We start from the raw sequence: 21,366 nt of genomic DNA, 5'->3' as shown, positions 1-21,366 counted from the left end.
TGGAGCCCCATTGTAGGTTAATTGGGCCGTGCTACTCAGTTTATAATACCTGAGGCAATGTTATTCTGATACGTGGTAATAAGCCAAATGTTCATGTGAGGACGAACAAAATGCATTTAGTACGTTACCAACACACTGGGACAAAGAACTGTAACAAACTAGCTTTGCTTGGACAATGAATAATAAATTGCTGATTAATTTTCTGTTGATTGATTAATCCACTAATCATTTCAGCTCTAGTAATGTAACTAGTAACTGTAGCTGTCAAATAAATGTAGTGGAGTAAAAAGTACAATATTTCCCTCAGAAATGTAATGGAGTAGAAGCATAAAGGAGCATCAAATTAAAATACTCATGTACCTCAAAATTGTAAGCACAGCTCTGGAGTAAATGTACTTAGTTACAGCAGTGGGTTGGAAAGGCTGAATACTTTCACCCACTAACTCTTCATAAACAGCAGACACACAACCAACCAGTTTCCTTCTGTGGGTTTATTGTGGGACAACCAGCAAACATTGTCACCTCTGTTTCTGACCTGAAATCTTGATCCTGGAACCAGATTGTCTAAAAGTTTATCTTCACTAACTCGTCACAGCACTTCAGAACAGAGCACACGTGCACACACATACACAGACACAGACACACACACCCTGGTTTATATTTAGTGTCAGTGGTGCACACATACAGCTGCAGCCACTTGAGGAAGTCTCACCATCCATCTGCATCTTTACGGAATCAGTCCCTCTGCAGCCACCAGGGCTTGTGAAAAGCTGCATGTGGAATAAAATGGGAAGTGTATAGTGCCTCCTGGTGGCTGTAAAGAATACTAACTCCTAAAAACAATAACTTATACAGTGAACAATACACCACTGTTAGAAGTAAGAAATGGTGGACTTCCCCAGTGGATTCGTCTGCACATTCATTAAAAAAAGTCCAATCTGCCAGCAGTGAAGAGTGAACAGTGAAATAACACTCTAGTATGACTGTAAAGTATCAGACTATAAAGTGAATTAGTTGTTGCAGCACCGTGAACTCAAGCAATCATTCTTAGAAACACACAACACACACAGACGAGTAAATAATGAAATCCACACATAAAAAAATAATAAATTTCTCATAGCAAAGCACAGAGTGGTTCTTTGGTAGCTCCCAATCACTTTCACTGCAAATCGAATCTCGGCACATAGTTTACTGTACTCATCTCATGTTACAGATGTCACGTGGTCTTATAACCATATAGTGATTATTTAAGGAGAGGACAGTATCATCAAGGGAGGGTACAAGTGCAACATTTTCTACTGACTGCTCAACCAGAAGCAAATGTCAAAGTGAATTTAGCACAATAACAGATAATAAACCCATTATTGTAGAACATTTAAAAAGAAATGTGTAAAATACTCCACTGTAAAATGCTTCACCTCTCTCTAAAGGAGTATTTCACTTTTAACTGTCAGTTGACTGAGCACTAAACTAAGCTGGCACCTTACTTTTACTAAAAATACAGACTGCAAGTTTAAGTTAATTGATTACAATCCAAGCTGTTTTTCTCCATTTGATGGAGCCACAGACAAAATCTATGATTTGAAGTGGCAATAACTTTTTTTTTTTTGGCCACTTGGGCGCAGCACAACAAGCTGTAAACACATTAACATTTTATCCCCTTATAAAGTTGATATGGCTAACTTGTTAGCAATCAGTTGCTTATTTACGCATCCAGCAGACAGAGCAACATTAGCATTCATTTGGAGTCGTGTTTCTGGCCATCTGACAAATGTAGGTCCAATATTCACTTTCTGTTTAGCTCTGTTTGGGTCTCTGCCAACTCCTGAGGGAAACATCTGTTTCTTTAGCTGCTAAATCCTCCACTATACTCACCAGCTAGATGCTAACTTAGTGCCGAGCAGATAGCGTGCAGTGGGTTCATCAGAGCTTTTTTACTAAAAACAGCTGAATACAGGTTGATGAGAGCGGTGAGAGTCAAAGCAGTAAAGTGGGTAGAAAACCGAAAAAATGTGCTAAAATGCTCTATTGAGCTGAGCAGAACTGCACTGTTGGGTGATAATTAAATAAGTTCATTACTACGAGCCAACTCTTTCACAAATATATTGATTAAAGCAGCTTTAATTACTGACTTTTATTTACATTTGCTGCTTTTTGTCTTATGATAATCACTCCAATGATGATACTGTCCTGAACACTAATTATAGTGTTTCTCTAGAAGTCCCCTTCTAGAGAAAAACACTTTTGGCAAGTATTCTGTCTGTTTTTGACCCTGCCAGTAACATCAAATAAACCATCCTGTCTGTCCCTTACTAAATACTGACTGTGAATACTGTAGCCATAGTGACTGTTTTTAAGCTGCTGTTTCAATTGCACTTGCAGTGTACATGTAATATGTAATCTATGCATTTCAAAGGGTGTACATTGCAGAAGTACCATGTTAAATAGTGAGAGCAGCTGAAAGACTTTACAAGTATACAGGGGGAGTATTAAGGGCTTGTGGATCCTGCTGGAGATCCAAAGCTTTTCTCCTGTCTGGGTCCACACAACACTGAGTTTGGTACTGTATCTTCTGGTTGTAGCAACTCAGCACAGGACATAAAGCATCGTCTCAACGCTTTGAAATGCAATCAGGACTCTTCAGAATGCAGCTTCTGGAAGAGATGAAAGAAAACTTGTCACACAAGTGAAGGAGAAAACCAAAATGCTAAATAATTAAATGTACAAGATTTAACCTGCTGTCTCAAGGCCTGCATGGATGTGTACTCAATATGCTCTCTCTTTTTTCGGATCCAGTCCGGTTCATCAGGGATCAGTACCGCCAAAACTACCTTAACCAAGATCAGCACATGCTGCAAACACACACAGAGGTAAAAAATATCAGGGGAACACACACAGATGTCTTTTTTTTTTTTCAAAGATTTTTTTGTTTGGCATTTCTGTTTTAGTGGATAGTCACAGTAGAGAGAGAGAGAGAGAGAGAGAGAGAGAGAGAGAGAGAGAGAGAGAGAGAGAGAGAGAGAGAGAGAGAGAGAGAGAGAGAGAGAGAGAGAGAGAGAGAGAGAGAGAGAGAGAGAGAGAGAGAGAGAGAGAGAGTCACTGACATGCAGCAAAGGGCCCGGGCTGTTGCAGTAAAGACTCAGCCTAAATAATGGTACACGCTCTACCAGGTGAGCTACCAGGGTGCCCAAGATGTAATTATATTGAATGTGACTCACTGATGACCTCTCCGTCCTCCTCCTTACCTCCACCAAAACAGCCAACAGCAGAATGTTTGTGCTGCTCATCCTGCCCTCCTGAAACAGCTCTTGAAACCATGGTGACAGCAGCAGCAGCCAGCAGTTGGTCACGACGGAGGCAAAACTCAGGACCTCGAATGCTATCTGAAACACAAGACAATGACATGAGCTGTTCTCTCATAACTGGCTGCGTGACATACTGGCTGCGTCTCATTTCTATTGTGTGCTGTGTTTTCTGCTGACCTGCCACACGCCCATGTTAGCCACAGGGGGGGAGAAGGGTTTGCGGAAGAGTTTGCAGATCTTGTAGGCATCTGATCGGATCTCCGTTAGGTTATTGATGAGCAGCAGCACGGCCGTCAGAGGATACACACAGGAGAAAAGACTCAAATACCCAAACTGCACCAGCAGCTCAATGTACTCTGCAAACAGGCCCTGTGACAAAACAAGAAGCTGTGTCATACACTGCCGGAGTCTATTCTAATCCGGTTTTGATATGCACTTTTTCTGAATACTGTACACTCACAGGGAAAGCAGGCAGGGTGCTTTGGTTCCTAAATTTGTCCTCCTCTGGATCGTCTTTACTCTCTCTTCTATGGGGGGCGCTGATGAACCGGTCCACCAGGAAGGGTATGACCACCTCTGTCACCTGGTTGACCAGCTGGGTCACTATCAGTAAAGATGCTAGACGCTTTAGACAAAGAGAATATGAGAATTTATTGTCACTCAGGTAGCCTTTTTATTTCATTCACTGACTTTTTTTGGTCACACTTCAACTTTGCACTCATTCTCAGTAGGCGATTGAGAGGGGATGAGGAGGGATGCCACCCCCCTTGTTAGCAAAATGACGTGACAAAATGACAAAACAAGTGCCCTTTGTTAACCTGCTTTGTCTCATAGGGGCGCTTCACATTGTCGCTTTTAATAATAACCACGATTTAGGAACATATGAGACATACTGGTTTTGAACTGCCTGTGGGAAGATTGAACATGTAAGAGTCTATCCAGTCTTGATTCAAATCTCTCTTTTCTCTGACTCTCACCTCTCATCTCTACTCTCCCCGTGTGTGTACTTCACTCACTGACTCAACTCGCAGGCCGCTAAACCAGTGCAGTAAAGGCTAGAACAGAGGCCAGATCAGAAATTAAAATAGCTTGGACCAAAAGTGCCCTTGAATGCACATACACCTTTTTTTTGCTGTTCTCACTTGTTATTTTTTCAAATAAAACAAATCTTTGCAAATTGAGTGCTTATTTGACAATGTAACTTATTATACATTGCTTCAGAGTTTAGTAAATACCCCTAAAATCAGATCAAGGGGTAAAAAATAGGCTACCTTCTGGAAAAAAGGCACAAGGGAGCCCTCCTCCCAGGGGGAGCATCCCCACTATTAAAAATGGAAAAGAGATACTACTCTTACTACTGCTCTTTTCTGGTTCCAGACCTCTGAATTGCTGCCCATATCTCAGATTTGTCAAGCGATCTGAATATGCCTGCTCACTGACAGCTGTTTTCGCTGGTTGGAGACACAATTGACAAATCAAAGCTTTGTAGGTGGGATTCAAAGTGGGAATGTCATCTTCCTACATAGCTAGCAACAGCCAGGAAAAATAGACAGAAAGGAAAATGGCGACAAGTGAGAATGACATTGACCCAGTAATTTAGGCTGATGTATTCTAACTCAGTCTTTGTCCATTTTACTGAGTGCAGCTGTAAGTTGAAAAACAAACTAACTGGACATGAAGTTCTTCTTGCCCATCACAGGTGAGGTTCAGAAGGAGATGGAGGAGTCTCTGGCTCAGGAGTAACAAGTTTTGAAGATGACTCAGGATCAACTCACTTAAAGGTACAGAGTGTAGGATATTGTGGTATCTAGCGGTGAAATTGCAGTTTGCAACAATTTAAATACCGCTCACATCACCCTCCACTTCCAAACGTGTAGGAGAAACTATAGTGGCTGCGAAACTCACAAAAACACAAATGGCAGTTCTGCAGCTTTCTCCTGTTCCTACAGAGATGCAGCTGAATCCTGTTTCTGTGCGGCAGCTGTCCCCAGTTCCTGTGCTGCAGCAATCCGCTGAGCCTGAGCTGCAACCATCTCTCTGGAGCCTCCAGTCTGACCTCCAGAGGGGTTCTGTTTTCGCCGCTGGCCCCCAGTCCAATCTCGAGAGGGACTGAATGTATTTAGTCTATGTGCTTTCTTTGTCTCTATGTCGAGCGTCCTGGTCTTTGTTCCTGTGTTTCCCTCTGCGTTTTTGGATTACTTCTCTGTTTCGCTTGAACCTTGCCTGGATTGTTGGACTCTGTTTGTCTTTCACTCCCTTGGACTGGTTTGCTGTTGTTGGACTGCTTCCCTGTTTTTTGACTACTGCCTGCCTGTAAGCCTTTTTGTCTTTATGAAATAATTTATACTGCACCTACCCTGCCTGATCGTCTGCATTTGGGTCCTATTCCTGCCTACCTGGTTACCCGGCTTGACTATCATCGTAACACATTAGGCATAAAGATCAGGATATCTTGGCCTCTGATTTATACAATTTCTCTTAAAAATCTGTCTCACGCAAGTGCCCCAAGTTTATGGAAGTGCATTACTAAATCACTAGAGTGCTTGAAGACACAACTCTTTACTGAGACCAGTGGAAGATTTGCAGAGTTCAACTGTTACCTTTCGAAGCAAAGGCACATCCTGCTTGAAGAAGGCGATGTGGAAGAGCACTGCAAAGTAGTTGAAGAAGGTGAACTGGGGGAAGAAGGAAAAGAGCCTGGTGAAAGAGCCTGTTGGGCTAAGAGGATGTAAGAGCTAATGGTTGGAGAGGAGAGGAGGAACTGACCACCAAGACTTTGGCTGTCAGATGGTTCTCGAAGGCAGACTCCTCTCTGTGGTTCTCTAAAGAGAAATATAAGGTTAATTAATGGCTAATCATAAGCATTATGAACAGTAGTGTTGGTAAGGTTGCATAACCTGATCAGCTAAATGACCATTTTCTATTCTTTTTTCTCTCTTTGTGTCCCTGTCTCCCTCCCATAACCCTTTTCCACACATGACTGAATCTTTGCCACAAATTCTTCAGTGCTTCTCAGCATCAGTATCAGACAAATATTATTGCCACTGTATTCATAAATGTATGATTCTTCATTCCCCCCCATGGCATGCCTTCCTTCTCACTTACCATATTCAGTCAGAGACTGTGCCACCTTCTTGTAAGCAGTCGCTAGCATGTTTGTATAGACGATGTGAAGCACTGAGGGCATGTAGAGCAAAGTCTGCGACATCAGGGAGTCCCAGTCTTTGTGTAGCTGTTGCACCTGGGCCTCCCCCCAGTAGAAACAAAGCATACCCAGGACCACCAACCCTGCAGGAAGAGACGTGACAAGGCAGGAGACATGAGGACGGAGGCATGGCTGAAAAGAAGTTTTACAATTTTAGCAAAGTATACTTTTCTGCATCTAAGTGCTTTTACATGTTTCACACTCTAATGTATCACTTCATCCTTAGTTGACATTAACTTGATGTTTCACAGCAGACCTTTGGAAAACGTCACTGATACTTCTTTTACTTGAGTTATCAAATAAAGCAACTAATGAATATCATGGTACCTTTCAGCTAATTATTGTGAACTGATGAATTCAAGTTCTACCTAGAAACAGCCCCACAACTGGGACTGACACCAGTGCCATACGCAGGTTCCTCTGCCATTCAGGAAAGAGTGGCTCCACACGACCTGTCACAGGGTTGACCCCGACGTCGCCGTGGAAACCGGGCCGGGGCTCTGCAAAGCGTTCTGAAAGGTGCAGGGTCCCCCAACGGTAGGACAGGGAGGAGCTCCGACGCTTCCACAGCTCCATAACCACCGTGGACCAGAGCATGCTGAACACCGCCTGGATCATGTGACCGCTGACAGCTGATCCTGAGTCATCTTCAAAACTTGTTACTCCTGAGCCAGAGACTGACTCCTCCATCTCCTTCTGAACCTCACCTGTGATGGGCAAGAAGAACTTCATGTCCAGTTAGTTTGTTTTTCAACTTACAGCTGCACTCAGTAAAATGGACAAAGACTGAGTTAGAATACATCAGCCTAAATTACTTGTTAGCTTGGTACCATTCTATAATTAACATAAAAACATAAAGTAATGCTAACAGTTTGCATCTAAGGTGTAATGTTTGGCATGTTGGCACAAGATGTAAATGTATGTATCTACCAGAAAGAGTATTTTGTAAAAAAGTATTTTTTTTAAATGATGGTAATGTTGTTTTATATACTTACAATACAAAACAACATCTATAAATCACATGATCAAAGGACTGTATGTGGGGAAACCAAAAAAAAAACATTGGAGACAACCCAGATGTGGTAAGACAGCTGAAAAAATTTTGTGAATAAAGCGTGGTGTGCTGCAACGTTATTTTTTACCAGGAGTGGCAAAGGATAAATCAAGAAGCCGAGAAAGGCCAGGTAGCAATCTTTTTATTTGATCAATTTTATTCAATGTTATCTCAACATAAAGTTGTTTTCTGGTGATACGGAATAATTATTTTAAGAAACAAAAGGTTGTTTTCTCAAAATGATTAACAACATAATTAGCTTGTGATCTAGTTTTTAAGATAATGGGATTAAAACGTTTTTGCAACAACCATTCTTGGCTTCCATAGATAAAAGTAGATGAGCGTATTATAGCCTAATAGGGCCATTAGCCTGGCAGACCTTTGGTATTGTTGCAATCCTCTCTTGTCCCTTTGTTATCTTTTGGTGTAAAGCATCGCACACTGGCCAGTGAAAATGAGCATGCTGTTGGCTGCTAACTAACATAGTTTCCTGATTTCTCAGTATTCAGAAAACTAAAGCTCAAACAGCTGCTTCACCTTGTAATGTGTGCCGTTAACATTAAATAACTGCCTTGTGCAGCTTTAAGATATTTATCAAGGTGTGAAGCTTGCAAAACATTGTGCTGCGACAAGAAATTAATATGTCTCCGTAATGGTAAAATTATGTTTTTGAGTGCTAAGTATGTCATCAATGCCTTACACGGTATACATAAACAAAATAAAATGATAAATCCACACACCTACCTGAGAAGTATGTGATGGACAGGCCCAGTATCGCGGGTGGGAGCAGAGACCAGGTGTAGAAATCAAGGAAGCTGAAGTAAAAAGCCACAGAGCTTCCAAAATACCCATTGACTGAATCTGGATAAAGCAGTAGATAGAGGTGTCTGGTGTAAGTGCATACACACTTCAATTGTCTTACAGGCAGAAAATAGAAGTTGTCACACACACAGCCATCTGTTGTGAATTCTAACTCCTCTCAGGAGTGACACAAGCATGAAAAATAAGACTGTGACCATATTTGCATCAGTTTCTGCATGTGTGTGTGCGTACAAGAAGTCATGTGGTTGTGTGTGTGTGTGTGTGTGTGTGTGTGTGTGTGTGTGTGTGTGTGTGTGTGTGTTGTATTTCCCACCCAGGGGCTGAGCCAGCTGATTCCCAGAGTACCAGGCTTCACTGAGATCCTTCAGTTTGCCCGGGTTGTGGAGGGGAAACATGTCCACAATAACACCAGCTGACCCAAGCTTTTGCCCTGCAACAACATTCAGTTTTACACACGACATCAAAGCAACACTTCGCCCCAGAGAGACTTGACAATATTGGTGAAAGAGAAGAGCGACAACTAATCCACACATATACAGTTACATACACACACACACTGAGGCTGATGCTGACTAAAGCAATTTCTTGATCGAACGTGAGGAGAGAAGAACAGCTGAGGTCAGCAAATCATAGATACACATAGTACAGCTGAATACTGGCTGAATGTGGAGAGAGCAGGCAACAACAAATTTTTACAACATGGCTGTCAATATGTCCAAAAAACTAAATCCTAATTGATGATTAGATCTAAACACAGTGTATGAAAATGTGATGTCATGAGTGCACTGCAAAAAATGTCTTAACAAATGGGGATCTTCAGCTGTTGAGTTGTTGTGTTTCCATCTTTGCCCTGAGGCATTCATTGAAATTGTTCAATTAAGTAACAAACTGAAAAACAGAAATCCTCCCACTTACAGGTAGATTGTCTTCACATTGCTCCAATAATACAGTATTTATCACGATGGATATTTTTCCAGTGTGTGCATCCTGTCTAACCCATACTGATGTGAACACACAGTGAGAGGACTCACAGATGTTGTCTCGGTGTTGCAGTGTGTATCTGTCAGACAGGCCGGGTATTCTCAGGTCTCTCTGCGCCCTCAGACCATCTAACTCATACTTCACTATATACTGCCGCTCCGCCAGGGTCAGGAACACCTCCATGTTGTCTGTCACACACATGAATAGAGACATATACATGGATATAGCCAGTGATGCATGGATACAAACACAAACAAGAATGAAAAATACAGTTTTTAAAAGAACAAGACCAAGAGTCTACAGCCATGCTAGCAGCTCTGTGAGGCTGTACTTAGGCACAGTGGTGCTTTGAGCTAAATACTAACATCAGCATGCTAACATGCTCACAATGACAACACTAACATGCAGATGTTTAGTATCATACATGCTACCATGTTATTGTATCATCTACGTTTGCATGCTAACATTGGCTAATTTGCACTAAACACAAAGTACAGCTGAGACTGATGGGTTTATCATTAGTTTTGCAGGTATTTGGTCATAAACCAAAGAATTGGACAATTGAAATTTTGACCAGATGATGACACTAGAGGCAACGTCAGGGGATCAACAAAGTTATTACAATTCATTCTATGGTGGACATGAATGTCTTTACCCAATTCCATTGCAATCCATCCAATAGGTGTTGAGATATTTCAGTCAGTGGTGGACCGACACATGGCTAGCATGGCTAAAAACATCCTACAATATTGATTGTGAAGGTTGAAGGCTTCAGGCCCTTGGTGGGATGTACCGAACATCATATTAATAAAAGTGGGGATTTTGTCCAGAAAATTAAGGACTTGAAAGTGCTCCATTCACAGAGACTGGTACCCTTGCTGTCAGTTTACCGTTTACCAGCATCCCTACTGAGAAGTGGAGGTCATTAAACGGCTATCACAGGACCTCAGCTGGCAAGACAGAACCAACCTCAACTTGGATCATACAACTATTACAACTGTGTCCTGACACCACCTATTTCATGTACAAAGGGGATATCTCCAAGCAAACTAAAGAAACAGCCCTAGGGTCACCCATTTTATCATTTTGTACCAAAATTGTAGCTTCTACCTCACCTAACATCTGGTATATACTGAATGAACACCTGTGATTACGTGATCCAAATTCCATACTTCGGTCACAGATTATACAATTTGCCTTATACATGTAAACAACCCTTCAACTCTCCATGACATTTTAGATAATCCAGTTATATATGTTGGAGAAGGTAAAACAGTTAAACTGGTTTTATTTGTATAATCAAGGCCAAAATAAAATGATAAACTTTTACAGACTGATAAAATTAGTGGGCATTTTTTCATCCCAAACAGTTACAGGCCTTTTAACAGACATAAATCTGAGCAACTAGTAGTAGTAGTAAACATTGAGACAGTAAAGCTTTACCTGTTGCCCTTTGTGTTGTATTAAATAACTAACATATACACCCTCTCTCATGTTCTGGTTTCAACATGTAAAGTGTGTTCATAAATACATTCAAAGCTCCACTACTATACCTGAATCTTTAAAGTTGTCTCTGTCATTGTAGGAGAAGGCTTCCATGTCCTCGTTGCGGTAAGTCTTACATAGTCCCAACTCCTCAGTGGCTCTAAGTAACGTACAGCGTGGGGCGGAGACCACGATGATGTCACCACTGGCATCCTCACCCGGGTGGGCCAGTAATGCAGCACCTAGGGTGAGACAGTGGAGCAAAGAAGGACTCTTATTTTGTCATTTGTGACCAAAATGGAGGAAATTAGGGATCTCTTCATCTCACAGCTGCTTACCTGCTGAGAGTTGCTTTTGCTTGCCAATTCAGTGTAAACTTTTTTTGTAAATAAAATTATTGCTCTGCACCAGCTCTACCTGCTAGTCTGCATTTGGATCCTACTCTTGCTTTCCTGCTTGACACACCATAACTGAATGATCTGAACAAAATGGACCCAGCAGACACAATGTTTGACGAACTGTTCAAGCTAATTACTAATCTGGAGTGCTTTGGGGATATGTGGAGGAAGGTGGTCAGGGACTACTATAGAGAGACAATCTGTTCCCTGCCCCATGGGAAATTGTCCTTTTGGCATTGGCTGAGGGACTCTGTTCCCAAGTTCCTCATGGACTTTCTCTGTTTTTTTTGGAGGCCCTCGCAGCCATCAGCTGGGTTTCTGGCCTACTAACCAGCCTGCACCTCTGCCTGTTTCTGTCTGAGAGCCACGGTCTGGAACACCCTCCAGAAGAAAGTGTGGCTCCTGCCGATGTCATGTCTCACCACTGTCCAGCTTCTCGTCCTCACCGCTGCCCAGTGCCTCAGAGCCATCATTGGTCCTGCCTGGTCCCCAGTCTGTGGACCCGAAGACTTGTGTTCCTGGCCTCCAGTCCCTGCACCACAGTGGTCATCACTCCCTGTTGGGTTTCAACAGCCCCCTGAACACTCTGTGCTGCAGCATTCCCCTGAGCTGTAGCACACGTCTTGCCGCTGCTGGAGCGCAGCAGCCACCGCTGGTCTCCAGTCTGGCCGCCGGAGGGCTTCGGTCTTCACCGCTCCAGCCGCCTGAGGTTCTCAGTCCATTTTCTGTCCTGCCTCATGGCCGTCCGTCTGACGTCTTCCACGCACCCACCCAGCTCAATGTGAACTTTTTTGGACTTCTTGAAGGGACATCTTGTTCAAGTTATTCACATAAGTCTATTTAAGTCTGTATCCTTCCTTTTGATCACTTGTCAGATCGTCGTCATATTTCTGTCAAGCACCCTGGTTTCTTGTATCTGAGTTTTTGTTTCCCTTGTACCTTGCCTGTCTGTCTGTCTGGATTTCTTTTCCTGCTCACCATTGGACTTGTTTCTGTTTTGGACTGCTTACCTGCTGAGTTCCTTTTGCCCATCAATTCAGTGTAAGCGTTTTGTTTTGTTTTTTACATTTATTTTTTAATAAAATTATTGATATGCTTTGCTGCTTGACACACCACAACATTCCTGTGCAACAGACTTCAGTAATGAGAGAGAAAGGCTCATAAATGTTTGACCTGTATGTTTCAAGGTTGCAATCAATGCAGACAGACAAGTGAATTCTACAGGACTCTTGCAGATCATCACTGTTATTCAAGCCCTCACCTCCATCTTTCTGAGGAGCTCCAATCAGTCTGATGAGCCACCTTTTCGTCTCAGGGCGAACTTTCTGTCCAAGTTTCACCAGAACCAATGGCTCCACCCGCTCCGATACACAGCAGGGGCAACTAACTTTAGTCCAGCCTGGTCCAATAGTGGTGGCACTCGGTTTACTCAGGACCTTCTCTGCTGGAGTCGCATTCTCTGGCTGCTTTGCTGTTTCACTGCTGCTGCCAGTGCCACCTTCATCACCACCTGCCAAACTCATGGTGAGACTGAGAAGAAATGTTGACAAAAGAGTTTAGTTTAGTTTGCTATGTTGTGGTGTTGTGCATATATTGGAGCTTTTATGTTCACTGTTTCCATCATCATCATCTCCCAACAGGAGAGTTAGAGGGATAGCTCCTCTTCAAAGAACTACGATTGGTTTGGTGAAACTGCAAACAGTTGGGGGTTTCTCCTTGTTACATTATTGAACATCATGGCTCTAGGGATGGCAATGTCAGTCTGTTGAAATATTGAAATATCTCAACCACTATTTTGTACAGACATTCATGGTCCCCAGAACATGAATTCTAGTGACTTTATTGATCCCCTGACTTTTCCTCTAGTGTCACCATGAGGTTGATGTTTGTTTTTTAGTGAGATATCTCAACAACTATTGGCTGGATTGCCATGAAATCTGGTTCAGGATGAATTGTTATAACTTAAATGATCCCTTAACTTTTCATCTCACGCCATCATTAGGTAAAGGTTTCACTTTGTCCAGTACTTTGGTTTATGAACAAACACCTGTAAAACTAATGACATTACCATCAGCCTCAGCTGTACTTTGTGTTTAGTGCTAATTAACAAATGTTAGCATGCTAACACACTCAACTAAGATGGTGTCCATGGTAAACATTATACCATAACATCACAAACACCATGTTAGCATTGTAATTGTGAGCATATTAGCATGCTGATGTTAGCATTTAGCTCAAAACACTGCTGTGCTGTGTACAGCCTCAGACAGTATGTCTGTAGACTGCTAGTCTTGTTTTTACATGTTTTTTCCACTTGACATTGTAGCTTAAAAGGTAAAAGATCCAACAGTCTCACACTCATGCTGGTCCTTTCTGAGATGCTGCAATAGACTTTTATAATCCATCATGTACATATTTAAGTGCAGTCATATGTTGAGTTTTGATTTTCATTTGTCATTACTCCATTTGCATTACTAGCTATTAGATTAAACATTAGACTGGTTATGGAGCTCTTAGATTTAGACGTGAGACTGAACATACAGTAATTTCAGGCATCATTTTCCAGTAATCTGCATGCTGTACTTTGATATTGGCACTCTGGCTGTAATTTCAGTTACTTGCTGCACCCTTCATCTGATATCTATTATATCTATGAGTCTACACTAAATGTTTCAGTTTAACGGGAGGAAACTGGTTATTTTGGCACTAACAAGATAGAAGAGCTTGAAGCTACACTGATATACAAAAAAAGATAAGACTGACAGACACATGGAGACAAAACTGAAAGTGGGACTGTCCCTCATATTGTAATTGAGTTATGTTTAAACAGACAGTGACAGTGAGAGAGAGGATGAGTCAGGAAATACAACACCTGTCAGAGCGTTGATGATGAGGGTCTGGTCTCCAGTCCTACAGCAGGCCCACACCCCCTCCAAACTCGTGTTTGAACACACAGACACGAACATGAAGATAACAACATCTAATCAGTTTTCCTAAAAAGAAACCACGAACAACACACTCTCACTCTCTGCACACACTTACCCAGCTGCAGTGTGTGGTTTGTCCCAGTTTTCAGCCCGTGTGTGTGTATATAGCAGGAATGCGGAGGAACTTCCTGAGACTGCAGGGTGTGGAGGGTTGTTTGGTTTACATTCATGCTCCTCCCTCCTGCCTGCTCTCTGCTTTACTGCTGTTACTGCAGCCCAGGGTCCTACTGCTCCACCAGCCTATGGTACCCTGGATTAACTGTGTTAAAAACGCACACACCTAAAGATGCTCCAATTTGCTAATTAGCATTAAACACAAAGTACAACTGAGCCAGTTCCAACACCACTTGTTAGACTGACCTTTCAAGGGGTCAAGAACAATCACGTGATGCTGCAGAGACATGAGACAAAGCGAACCCCAAATGTGGGCATTTATTTACAGCTATGTACAGTGGCTGTTGCATACAGCAAAAAACTACCAGCAGCATTAACCAGGATATTATGTGGCATAGTCACAAATGACTGGAATGTAGCAGTTACCAGAGGCACTCCTTTCTAAAGGTCTCAATATATCCATACCTATCCTCTCAAAAGGCGTCAAAATGAATGCTCCATGATAACTACATTTTGGTTTGAAACCAGACAATCTGCTGCTTTAAAAACATGACAAGCAAACCAGATCAGAGCACTGTTCACCTTTACTATACCCAAACAATAAAGCAAATCTAATGTTTGACACTTGGACAAAATTAGCTTTATCCATTACCATGGATAGCTGTAACAAATTTTATGGCAATCCATGAAGTTTAGAGAATTTTCACTAAAAAATAAAAATGTCCACCTCATGGTGGAGCTAGACAGGAAGTCAGGAAATCACTAAGGCCTCTGGGGACCATGAATGTACAAAAGCTCATCAAAATCCATCCAATAGTTAAGATATTTCAATCAGGACCAAAATGGTGGACTGATGGACTGACTGATCGACAAACAGACCAACAGATGAATTGTAATAATGTTGGTGATCTCTTAACTTTCCATATAGTGCACTCATTATGTTAAAAACACCTGCAAAACTAATGACATTCTCATCAGCCTGAGCTGTACTTTGGGTTTAGTGGTAGTTAGCAAATGTTAGCATGTTACCATGCTAAACTAACATGGTAACCATAGTAAACAAATATACCTGCTTAACACCAGGATGTTAGCATTGTCATTGTGAGAATTGTTAGCATGTTGATGTTAGCATTTTGCTCAATCACCACTGTGCCTAAGTACAGCCTCACAGAGCCGCTAGTATGTAGCTGTTTAAATCTAAATCTGGTTATTAGACACAAGAGGGGGGGAGAATCAGCAGTAAATGACAGTACAGCATTGAGACAGTGGGTCTCTGTGATGACACTTAATAAACACTACGTATTAATATTTGTAGCAACTATCAACGTATAAAAGTAAAGTGCCAGTGCCATCTACTGCACCAGTTGCAAGTTACAGGTTACTGCAGTAGAGTTGTTCCTCACCTGGCAGCAGCAGCAGCGGCAGCCTCTCTGTTCCTGACCTGCTTCATCACCTTCAGCATGCGACAGATCTGTCTAAGGGTCATCTTGGGAGCGTGGCATGCCATGCGGGGCCGCGGGGTGCAGCGAGGGCCCCGGTATGTGAGGAATGACAGATTGTTGCCCCCTCTGGGTCCTTTCCCAAACAGCTGCAGGGGCTGAACACTGGCATAGCAGGATGCAAACTGGGAGTCATGGAGGGAGGAGAGAGAAGAGAGAAGTTTTTTTACACGTTGTGATCTGCCTCATAGATTAGATTAGACACATACATGTGTATGTACACACAAACATACACACATACAGTACATGCATACTGTAAAAATGCATACTGTCACACTCTGACACACACACACACACAAACCATATTAAATAGCATACAAGCCACTGTCTTCCTCTGGCAGACTTAATCGCCCTCTCCATCAGACAGAAACCCAAGACACACACACACACACAAAGAGAATTCAGCTGTGCAGATTAATTTACAAGACTGACATGTATGTTGTTTTTTCATTCACACATTCACACACACAAGAGGTAACAAAAAATTTCTAATCTAAATGGTCTGTACTTGTATTACTCAAAGTGCTTCACACTACATATCACATTCTCCCTATTCATACACAGATGCCAACTGCACATCAGTCCAAAGAAACTAACTCATTCACACACATTCACACACCAAAGGCACAGCCATCTGGAATTTTGGGGTTCAGTATCTTGCCCAAGGACACTTCGACATGTGGGCTGGGGGAATTGAACTGCTGCTTTTAACTGCTGTGCCACCTGATTGCATTTAACAGTCACTTCAGGTCACAATTAAAATTAAAATTCTACTCAGTGCAAACACTGAAATACATACATGAGCATGCAGACACACACACACCACACAGATACTTACAGGAACGACAGCAGCCATGGAGGAGTGTTGATGCTCTGTGATAACGAAATGATCATCAGAATGGGAATCGTTGCCTTCTTATACATGCCGACATGACCAGGCCAAATGATAGGCCAATCATTCTTCAGAAGAGACTAAATAACTCCGCCTACTGCTGACATCACCACGGTGAGGAGGTCACTCTAGACATCACACACACACACACACACACACGCACACGCCTGTTGCTTCAGGTTACACATACACTGACATGCAGTCCATTATTGAGGAATCTTTTGTTATGCAGGGTATATTTAGAAGCAGCTGTAATTCTGAGAATGGGGAAAAACAAGGGCGCATAATAGCTGAGAGAGAGAGAGAGGCTGGAGCAAGAGTGGGAGGACAGAAGGATGTCAAGAACGAAGAGAGAGATGACAAAAGGAGGAGAAAAGGACTGTGATGGAGAGGGAAACCAGCTGGACAATAAAAGACTGTGAGGGGGGGGAGCAGGCGTCACAGTGTTAGGTGACGTGTCAGAACAATGTGATGCATCGGTGCGTTAAATATCGTCAATCAGTGCAATATTACACATCACTGATGGGAAGAGACAATAGATGTGAGACACGCACTCACTGTGATGTGTTTCCTAGTTGAAAAGAAACAGGAGAAGGGCTGAACCGCCAGCACATCAAACTCTCCAAACCATCATTCAAGCTCACTGTCTCAACACATAATTCAAAAGGCACAGAACTCAAGTTCAAATTCTAATCAAGATCTCAAATAAATGACAGGGAACTAGATATCCCGCACACTAGTGTGTGTGAATGTTTTCACTTAACAACTTCAGTGTTGCTCCCGTTCATCCTGCCACCTTTAGAATCAATTCATATCAATCATCTGCAAAAAGACACATAACAAGTCACTTTATTGTGGTACTGTGTCTTGTTGAAGTGAAGGAACTACAGAGAAGTGAGATGATGTGACTTGTTTCGCGCACTGCTAAATTTGTCACATCACCCATTTACCGTCTGTTTACTTTGGTCCTTTTCCGCCCCCTGCTGTTTTCTACTCCACTCTGCCTCAAACAGGTGAAGTGACAGCATGAACGTCACTGGTGTTGCAGGCTGATGCCAATAATGTGGGCAGGGCAGTAAAGGAGTATAGTGCCTGTCTCTTCCTCACTTCCTTTGTTGAGATGCCCTTGAGCAAAGCACTTAAAGCCCCAGGATTTAAAGAAATTAGAAATGTTGGTGACTCCTCATATTGGTGTCTGAAAAGTCACTGTGGCAATGTTGTGATACGAATGTGTTTAACTGTGTGAGAGCGCATCAGTGTGTTGTTGTTCACAGTCAGTACTTTCAGTACCGTCCCTAGCTAAATGAAGGTAAAATAAAACTCTACGGCTAAACAATAACTTCTAAACCATTTCAAGAAATTGGACTACGGTAACTAAATAAACATTTCTAGGGCTCCTGTAAACTGCTCTGACATTCTGCTTGGGGGTATCCTCCAGCTCAGACTGCGGTCAGTGGTGTGACCTAACTCTGAAATGATGATGATGGTAGAAAGGACCAGTGTCCAAGACAGTTAGGCCTCATTTTAGACCAGGATGTCTTCAGTAGATATCTCAGTCGCATTTTATGTTACTTTGTGACTAAGCTTCATCATGCAGGCCTACAGTCAGACACAAGGTCTCAGGCTTGGTTTCTCTGCCATTCTGGAAACCTCCCACCTGACTGTCATCTGAACAGGAAGTCTCACTCCAGGAGAAAACACGTTAAGTCTGGAGCCACTAATAGCCTAGATGGGTTTTTTTTAAACATTATGACTAGTTGTGAATGCTGAATTTAATTGTGCCTAATTATACTTAATATTCATATCACGTTGTGCATCGTGGTTTTGCATTTTCACCAAAACACGCAGGACGGCGCTCGTGGACAAGTGCTGGCTCACGCTGCCTTCAGCACCATCTGTGACGTCCCGGACTTTGTCCAATAAAGTCCTAAAATGTCCCTCATTCAAAAGAGTTTTTTTTTCGTCAGGTCTGTAGCCTAACTGATATCTTATTTAGGTTCATTTAGCTAAACACTTGTATGGTACATCATTTTAATAGCTGTTGACAAAGCATCCATGCTCTCCGCCCCCTAAACATCACACCTCGCAAACTTGGGCAATACAGAAAATTCGCACTTTATTATTAGTATTTTCATTACCTGTTTTATTGTGCTCACCTGTGGAAGGGAGTATTTCCGACACTACGTGAAGGCAGCAACTGAGCTCATCTGTCCGGTGACGATAAAGCTGAAAGAGATATGCAAACAAATATACGCCTCCTGTTTTAGGAAACCTAAATAAACATTTGATCTAATATCTGCAAAATGTTACTAATTGGGTTGCACATTATGTAGAAGGTTCACCTGACAATAGAGCGTCTCTACGATCTTTATTGAGCGCCTCAGACGCCGCCTCTTGTCGCTGAATAATGCTGTTCAGACTGCCGGCGCCAGAGCTGCAAAACGGTTGAAGTGTTGTTTAATCGCTCGTTGAGGCAGTATAGCTTCAGCTAACTTAGCTAAAAAACACAGTACCACAGCTCGCCACTGTGCTTTTAAAAATGCACGTTACATAAGCCTACCTGGTGCATTTATGTTTGTTAATGTTGTGGTAAATAAAGGGTAGCCTAGGGTTAAATAGCACTGGGAACCGGCTTACAGCAAGAATAGTTTTTCTTAAATGTCTTTAGACAGAACGGAACAGAGAGTGGGACCGGTGAAACAGAGTCCGATGATTTGGTGGACGCTTGAGGCCAGCTCAACTTTGATTTGTAGTGCATCACGCCCGTCAGCTATCGAAAGCCATTTGCGCAAGAAACGTCTTAGCTATTTCTTGTTTAGACTACATTAAAAATGCGTGTTAACGTGTAGAGTTTTGTAGTATTAACACGAAATATTTCAACACAAGGGAGCACCTTGTGCACTCTTTACAGGAGCCTACGTACTGTAAAGGAAATTGAATGAAATAAAGAGTGTCTCATCATGATAAAGTTAACTGCAGGCACTCAATGTGAGCCATAGCTTAGCCTAATATTTTGGTTTGTGTGCTCCACGACAGACTTCCTTTCTAACACCCCTGTAGCGGCTTCCTTAACAAACCTTGCAGCCGCGGTGAGGGTCAGAGGTGTGTCCTGGGTTCGAACATTTGTGACGCGCTTAATTGTCTGTACTTTACAAATGTTCTGAGATCCAACATGCGTTTTGTAGATTTATTGCGCATGAGCCATCAAAGCACGCCAGACAGAGGATGGACATGAAAACCAAATGCATAAAACAGGTAACATAGATGGACAAAAACAGGAAAATCAGGCGGTCAACAAAAATTACGGCTACCCGTCCCTGACTCTCAACAACCTGGCCTCAGGTAAGTGCGCACCTTTACAGACATACGTGCACGCGCACCTGCTCCCGTGAGCTCCGCCCCCTCAGCACCAGACCAACCCACACACATGCAGCAAACACACAGCGCACCCATGTTCCGTCTCCTACAACCCCTATTAGACAAGAATGGAATAATAACCCGTTGGCTGTGACAGGTATTTGCCTGTTAAGTTGCCAAACCGAGTTTTAAGGCCTAGAAAATCTACCCAACGAGTTAATGCGTCCATTTTTGTTGTGTTAACGCGTAAAAATATAGCGTGTTAACACGACCAAATTCTACGTGTTAAACCACATTTAAATGTAGTCAAAACAAGACATATCTAAGACGTTACTCGCGCAAATGGCCCTCCATAGTTTGTAGCTTCATGTCACCGGTAGTCTGAACTTTTACGGCCTCTGGGTGTCAACTGCGAAGTTGAACTCTAATCGAAGGCCCTCCGAGGTTGGGGTGTGGATAACGCCACGGATTATCTACAGAAGGAGACTGCCGTGTGACCTCTACCTGTGGACAGGCTACGGCATCCAGTGCATCCAGTACACTGTCGTTGATCATTACGGACATGTATGGAGTATACATGTTCCAGACAGTTTTTAATTATAAAAGTTGCTGTAAAAATACTTCACAGTATAAAAATAAATTAAATTTTACACCAAAAAATAATAATAATAATAATGTAGGGAAAGTAAAGAAGAATAACAAAAAAAGTAAAACAACTGGAGTAAATGTATCGTTATAGTAATAGTTTTTGCCAATTAATATTTTTTGAGTTTTAAGTTTTCAACAGTACTCAAATATGTTTTAAAAGCTGTAACTTAAAAAATATAAAAGGAGGGTAATCTTTTAAGCCATATCAGTTTTTCTAGTATGTGAAAACTTTGAACCACAATAACTCAAACTGCAGATAAAACCTGATAATTCTAAGGCGCAGATTAGATGTGGCAGTGTTAAAAAACATGCTGGTTCTCCATCAAATGCTATAGTCTCAAACAGGTATTGGAATACTCAAGTTATTTTTGTTCTAATATATTAACAGGATAAAGTAAACATAATAAACCTTCAATTCTGGATAAAAGTATCTGAACTTTGAGTGATAAATCCCACATGAACCATATATCAAATGTATTTTTAATGTTTGGAATTAGGAAACAGAAATTGAATTGTACAAAAATAATTCTCTAAATATGTTACTTACCTTTATATTTAACTAGAATACCTTAATTTTATGTTGAATGGATTCTAAGCCGTAGAAGTGCTCAAACTGTGA

At 42.0% G+C, this 21,366-nt stretch overlaps 2 protein-coding genes across 6 annotated transcripts in view; both read right to left on the bottom strand.

Moving 5' to 3' along the window:
* Positions 1-473: 473 nt before the first annotated feature.
* On the bottom strand, positions 474-19,960 carry LOC122875470 (anoctamin-10-like). Of its 5 annotated transcripts, XM_044194629.1 has the most exons (19): positions 19,820-19,960; positions 19,085-19,176; positions 18,899-18,968; positions 16,689-16,870; positions 15,755-15,975; positions 12,512-12,780; positions 10,921-11,094; positions 9,418-9,555; positions 8,700-8,816; positions 8,309-8,425; positions 6,879-7,217; positions 6,411-6,593; positions 6,072-6,127; positions 5,906-5,980; positions 3,766-3,930; positions 3,483-3,674; positions 3,246-3,383; positions 2,736-2,852; positions 474-2,654 (listed from the first exon to the last, which is right to left on the bottom strand). In XM_044194629.1, the coding sequence occupies exons 4-19, from the start codon at positions 16,704-16,706 to the stop codon at positions 2,631-2,633; spliced, it is 2,343 nt and encodes a 780-aa protein (XP_044050564.1). In that variant the 5' UTR covers positions 16,707-16,870; positions 18,899-18,968; positions 19,085-19,176; positions 19,820-19,960; the 3' UTR covers positions 474-2,630. The 5 variants fall into 5 exon arrangements, with proteins under 5 accessions (XP_044050564.1, XP_044050568.1, XP_044050566.1 ...); XM_044194633.1 differs by lacking the exon at positions 19,820-19,960 and having other exon boundaries at positions 16,689-16,723; positions 19,085-19,152; XM_044194631.1 differs by lacking the exons at positions 16,689-16,870; positions 18,899-18,968; positions 19,085-19,176; positions 19,820-19,960 and adding exons at positions 14,123-14,187; positions 14,293-14,496 and having other exon boundaries at positions 15,755-15,862.
* The window catches only part of LOC122875471 (anoctamin-10-like), a 38,127-nt gene continuing 17,234 nt past the window's right edge, over positions 474-21,366 (bottom strand). The window contains exon 17 of the transcript XR_006377829.1: positions 474-1,418. The gene's annotated coding sequence lies outside the window, so the exon portion shown is untranslated. The remainder of the gene's footprint in view (positions 1,419-21,366) is intronic.

This window comes from Siniperca chuatsi, linkage group LG4 (genome assembly GCF_020085105.1).
Source record: "Siniperca chuatsi isolate FFG_IHB_CAS linkage group LG4, ASM2008510v1, whole genome shotgun sequence".
Taxonomy (NCBI): domain Eukaryota; kingdom Metazoa; phylum Chordata; class Actinopteri; order Centrarchiformes; family Sinipercidae; genus Siniperca; species Siniperca chuatsi.
Note: the sequence above shows the minus strand (reverse complement) of the source record. Positions and strands in the feature narration are given on the sequence as shown.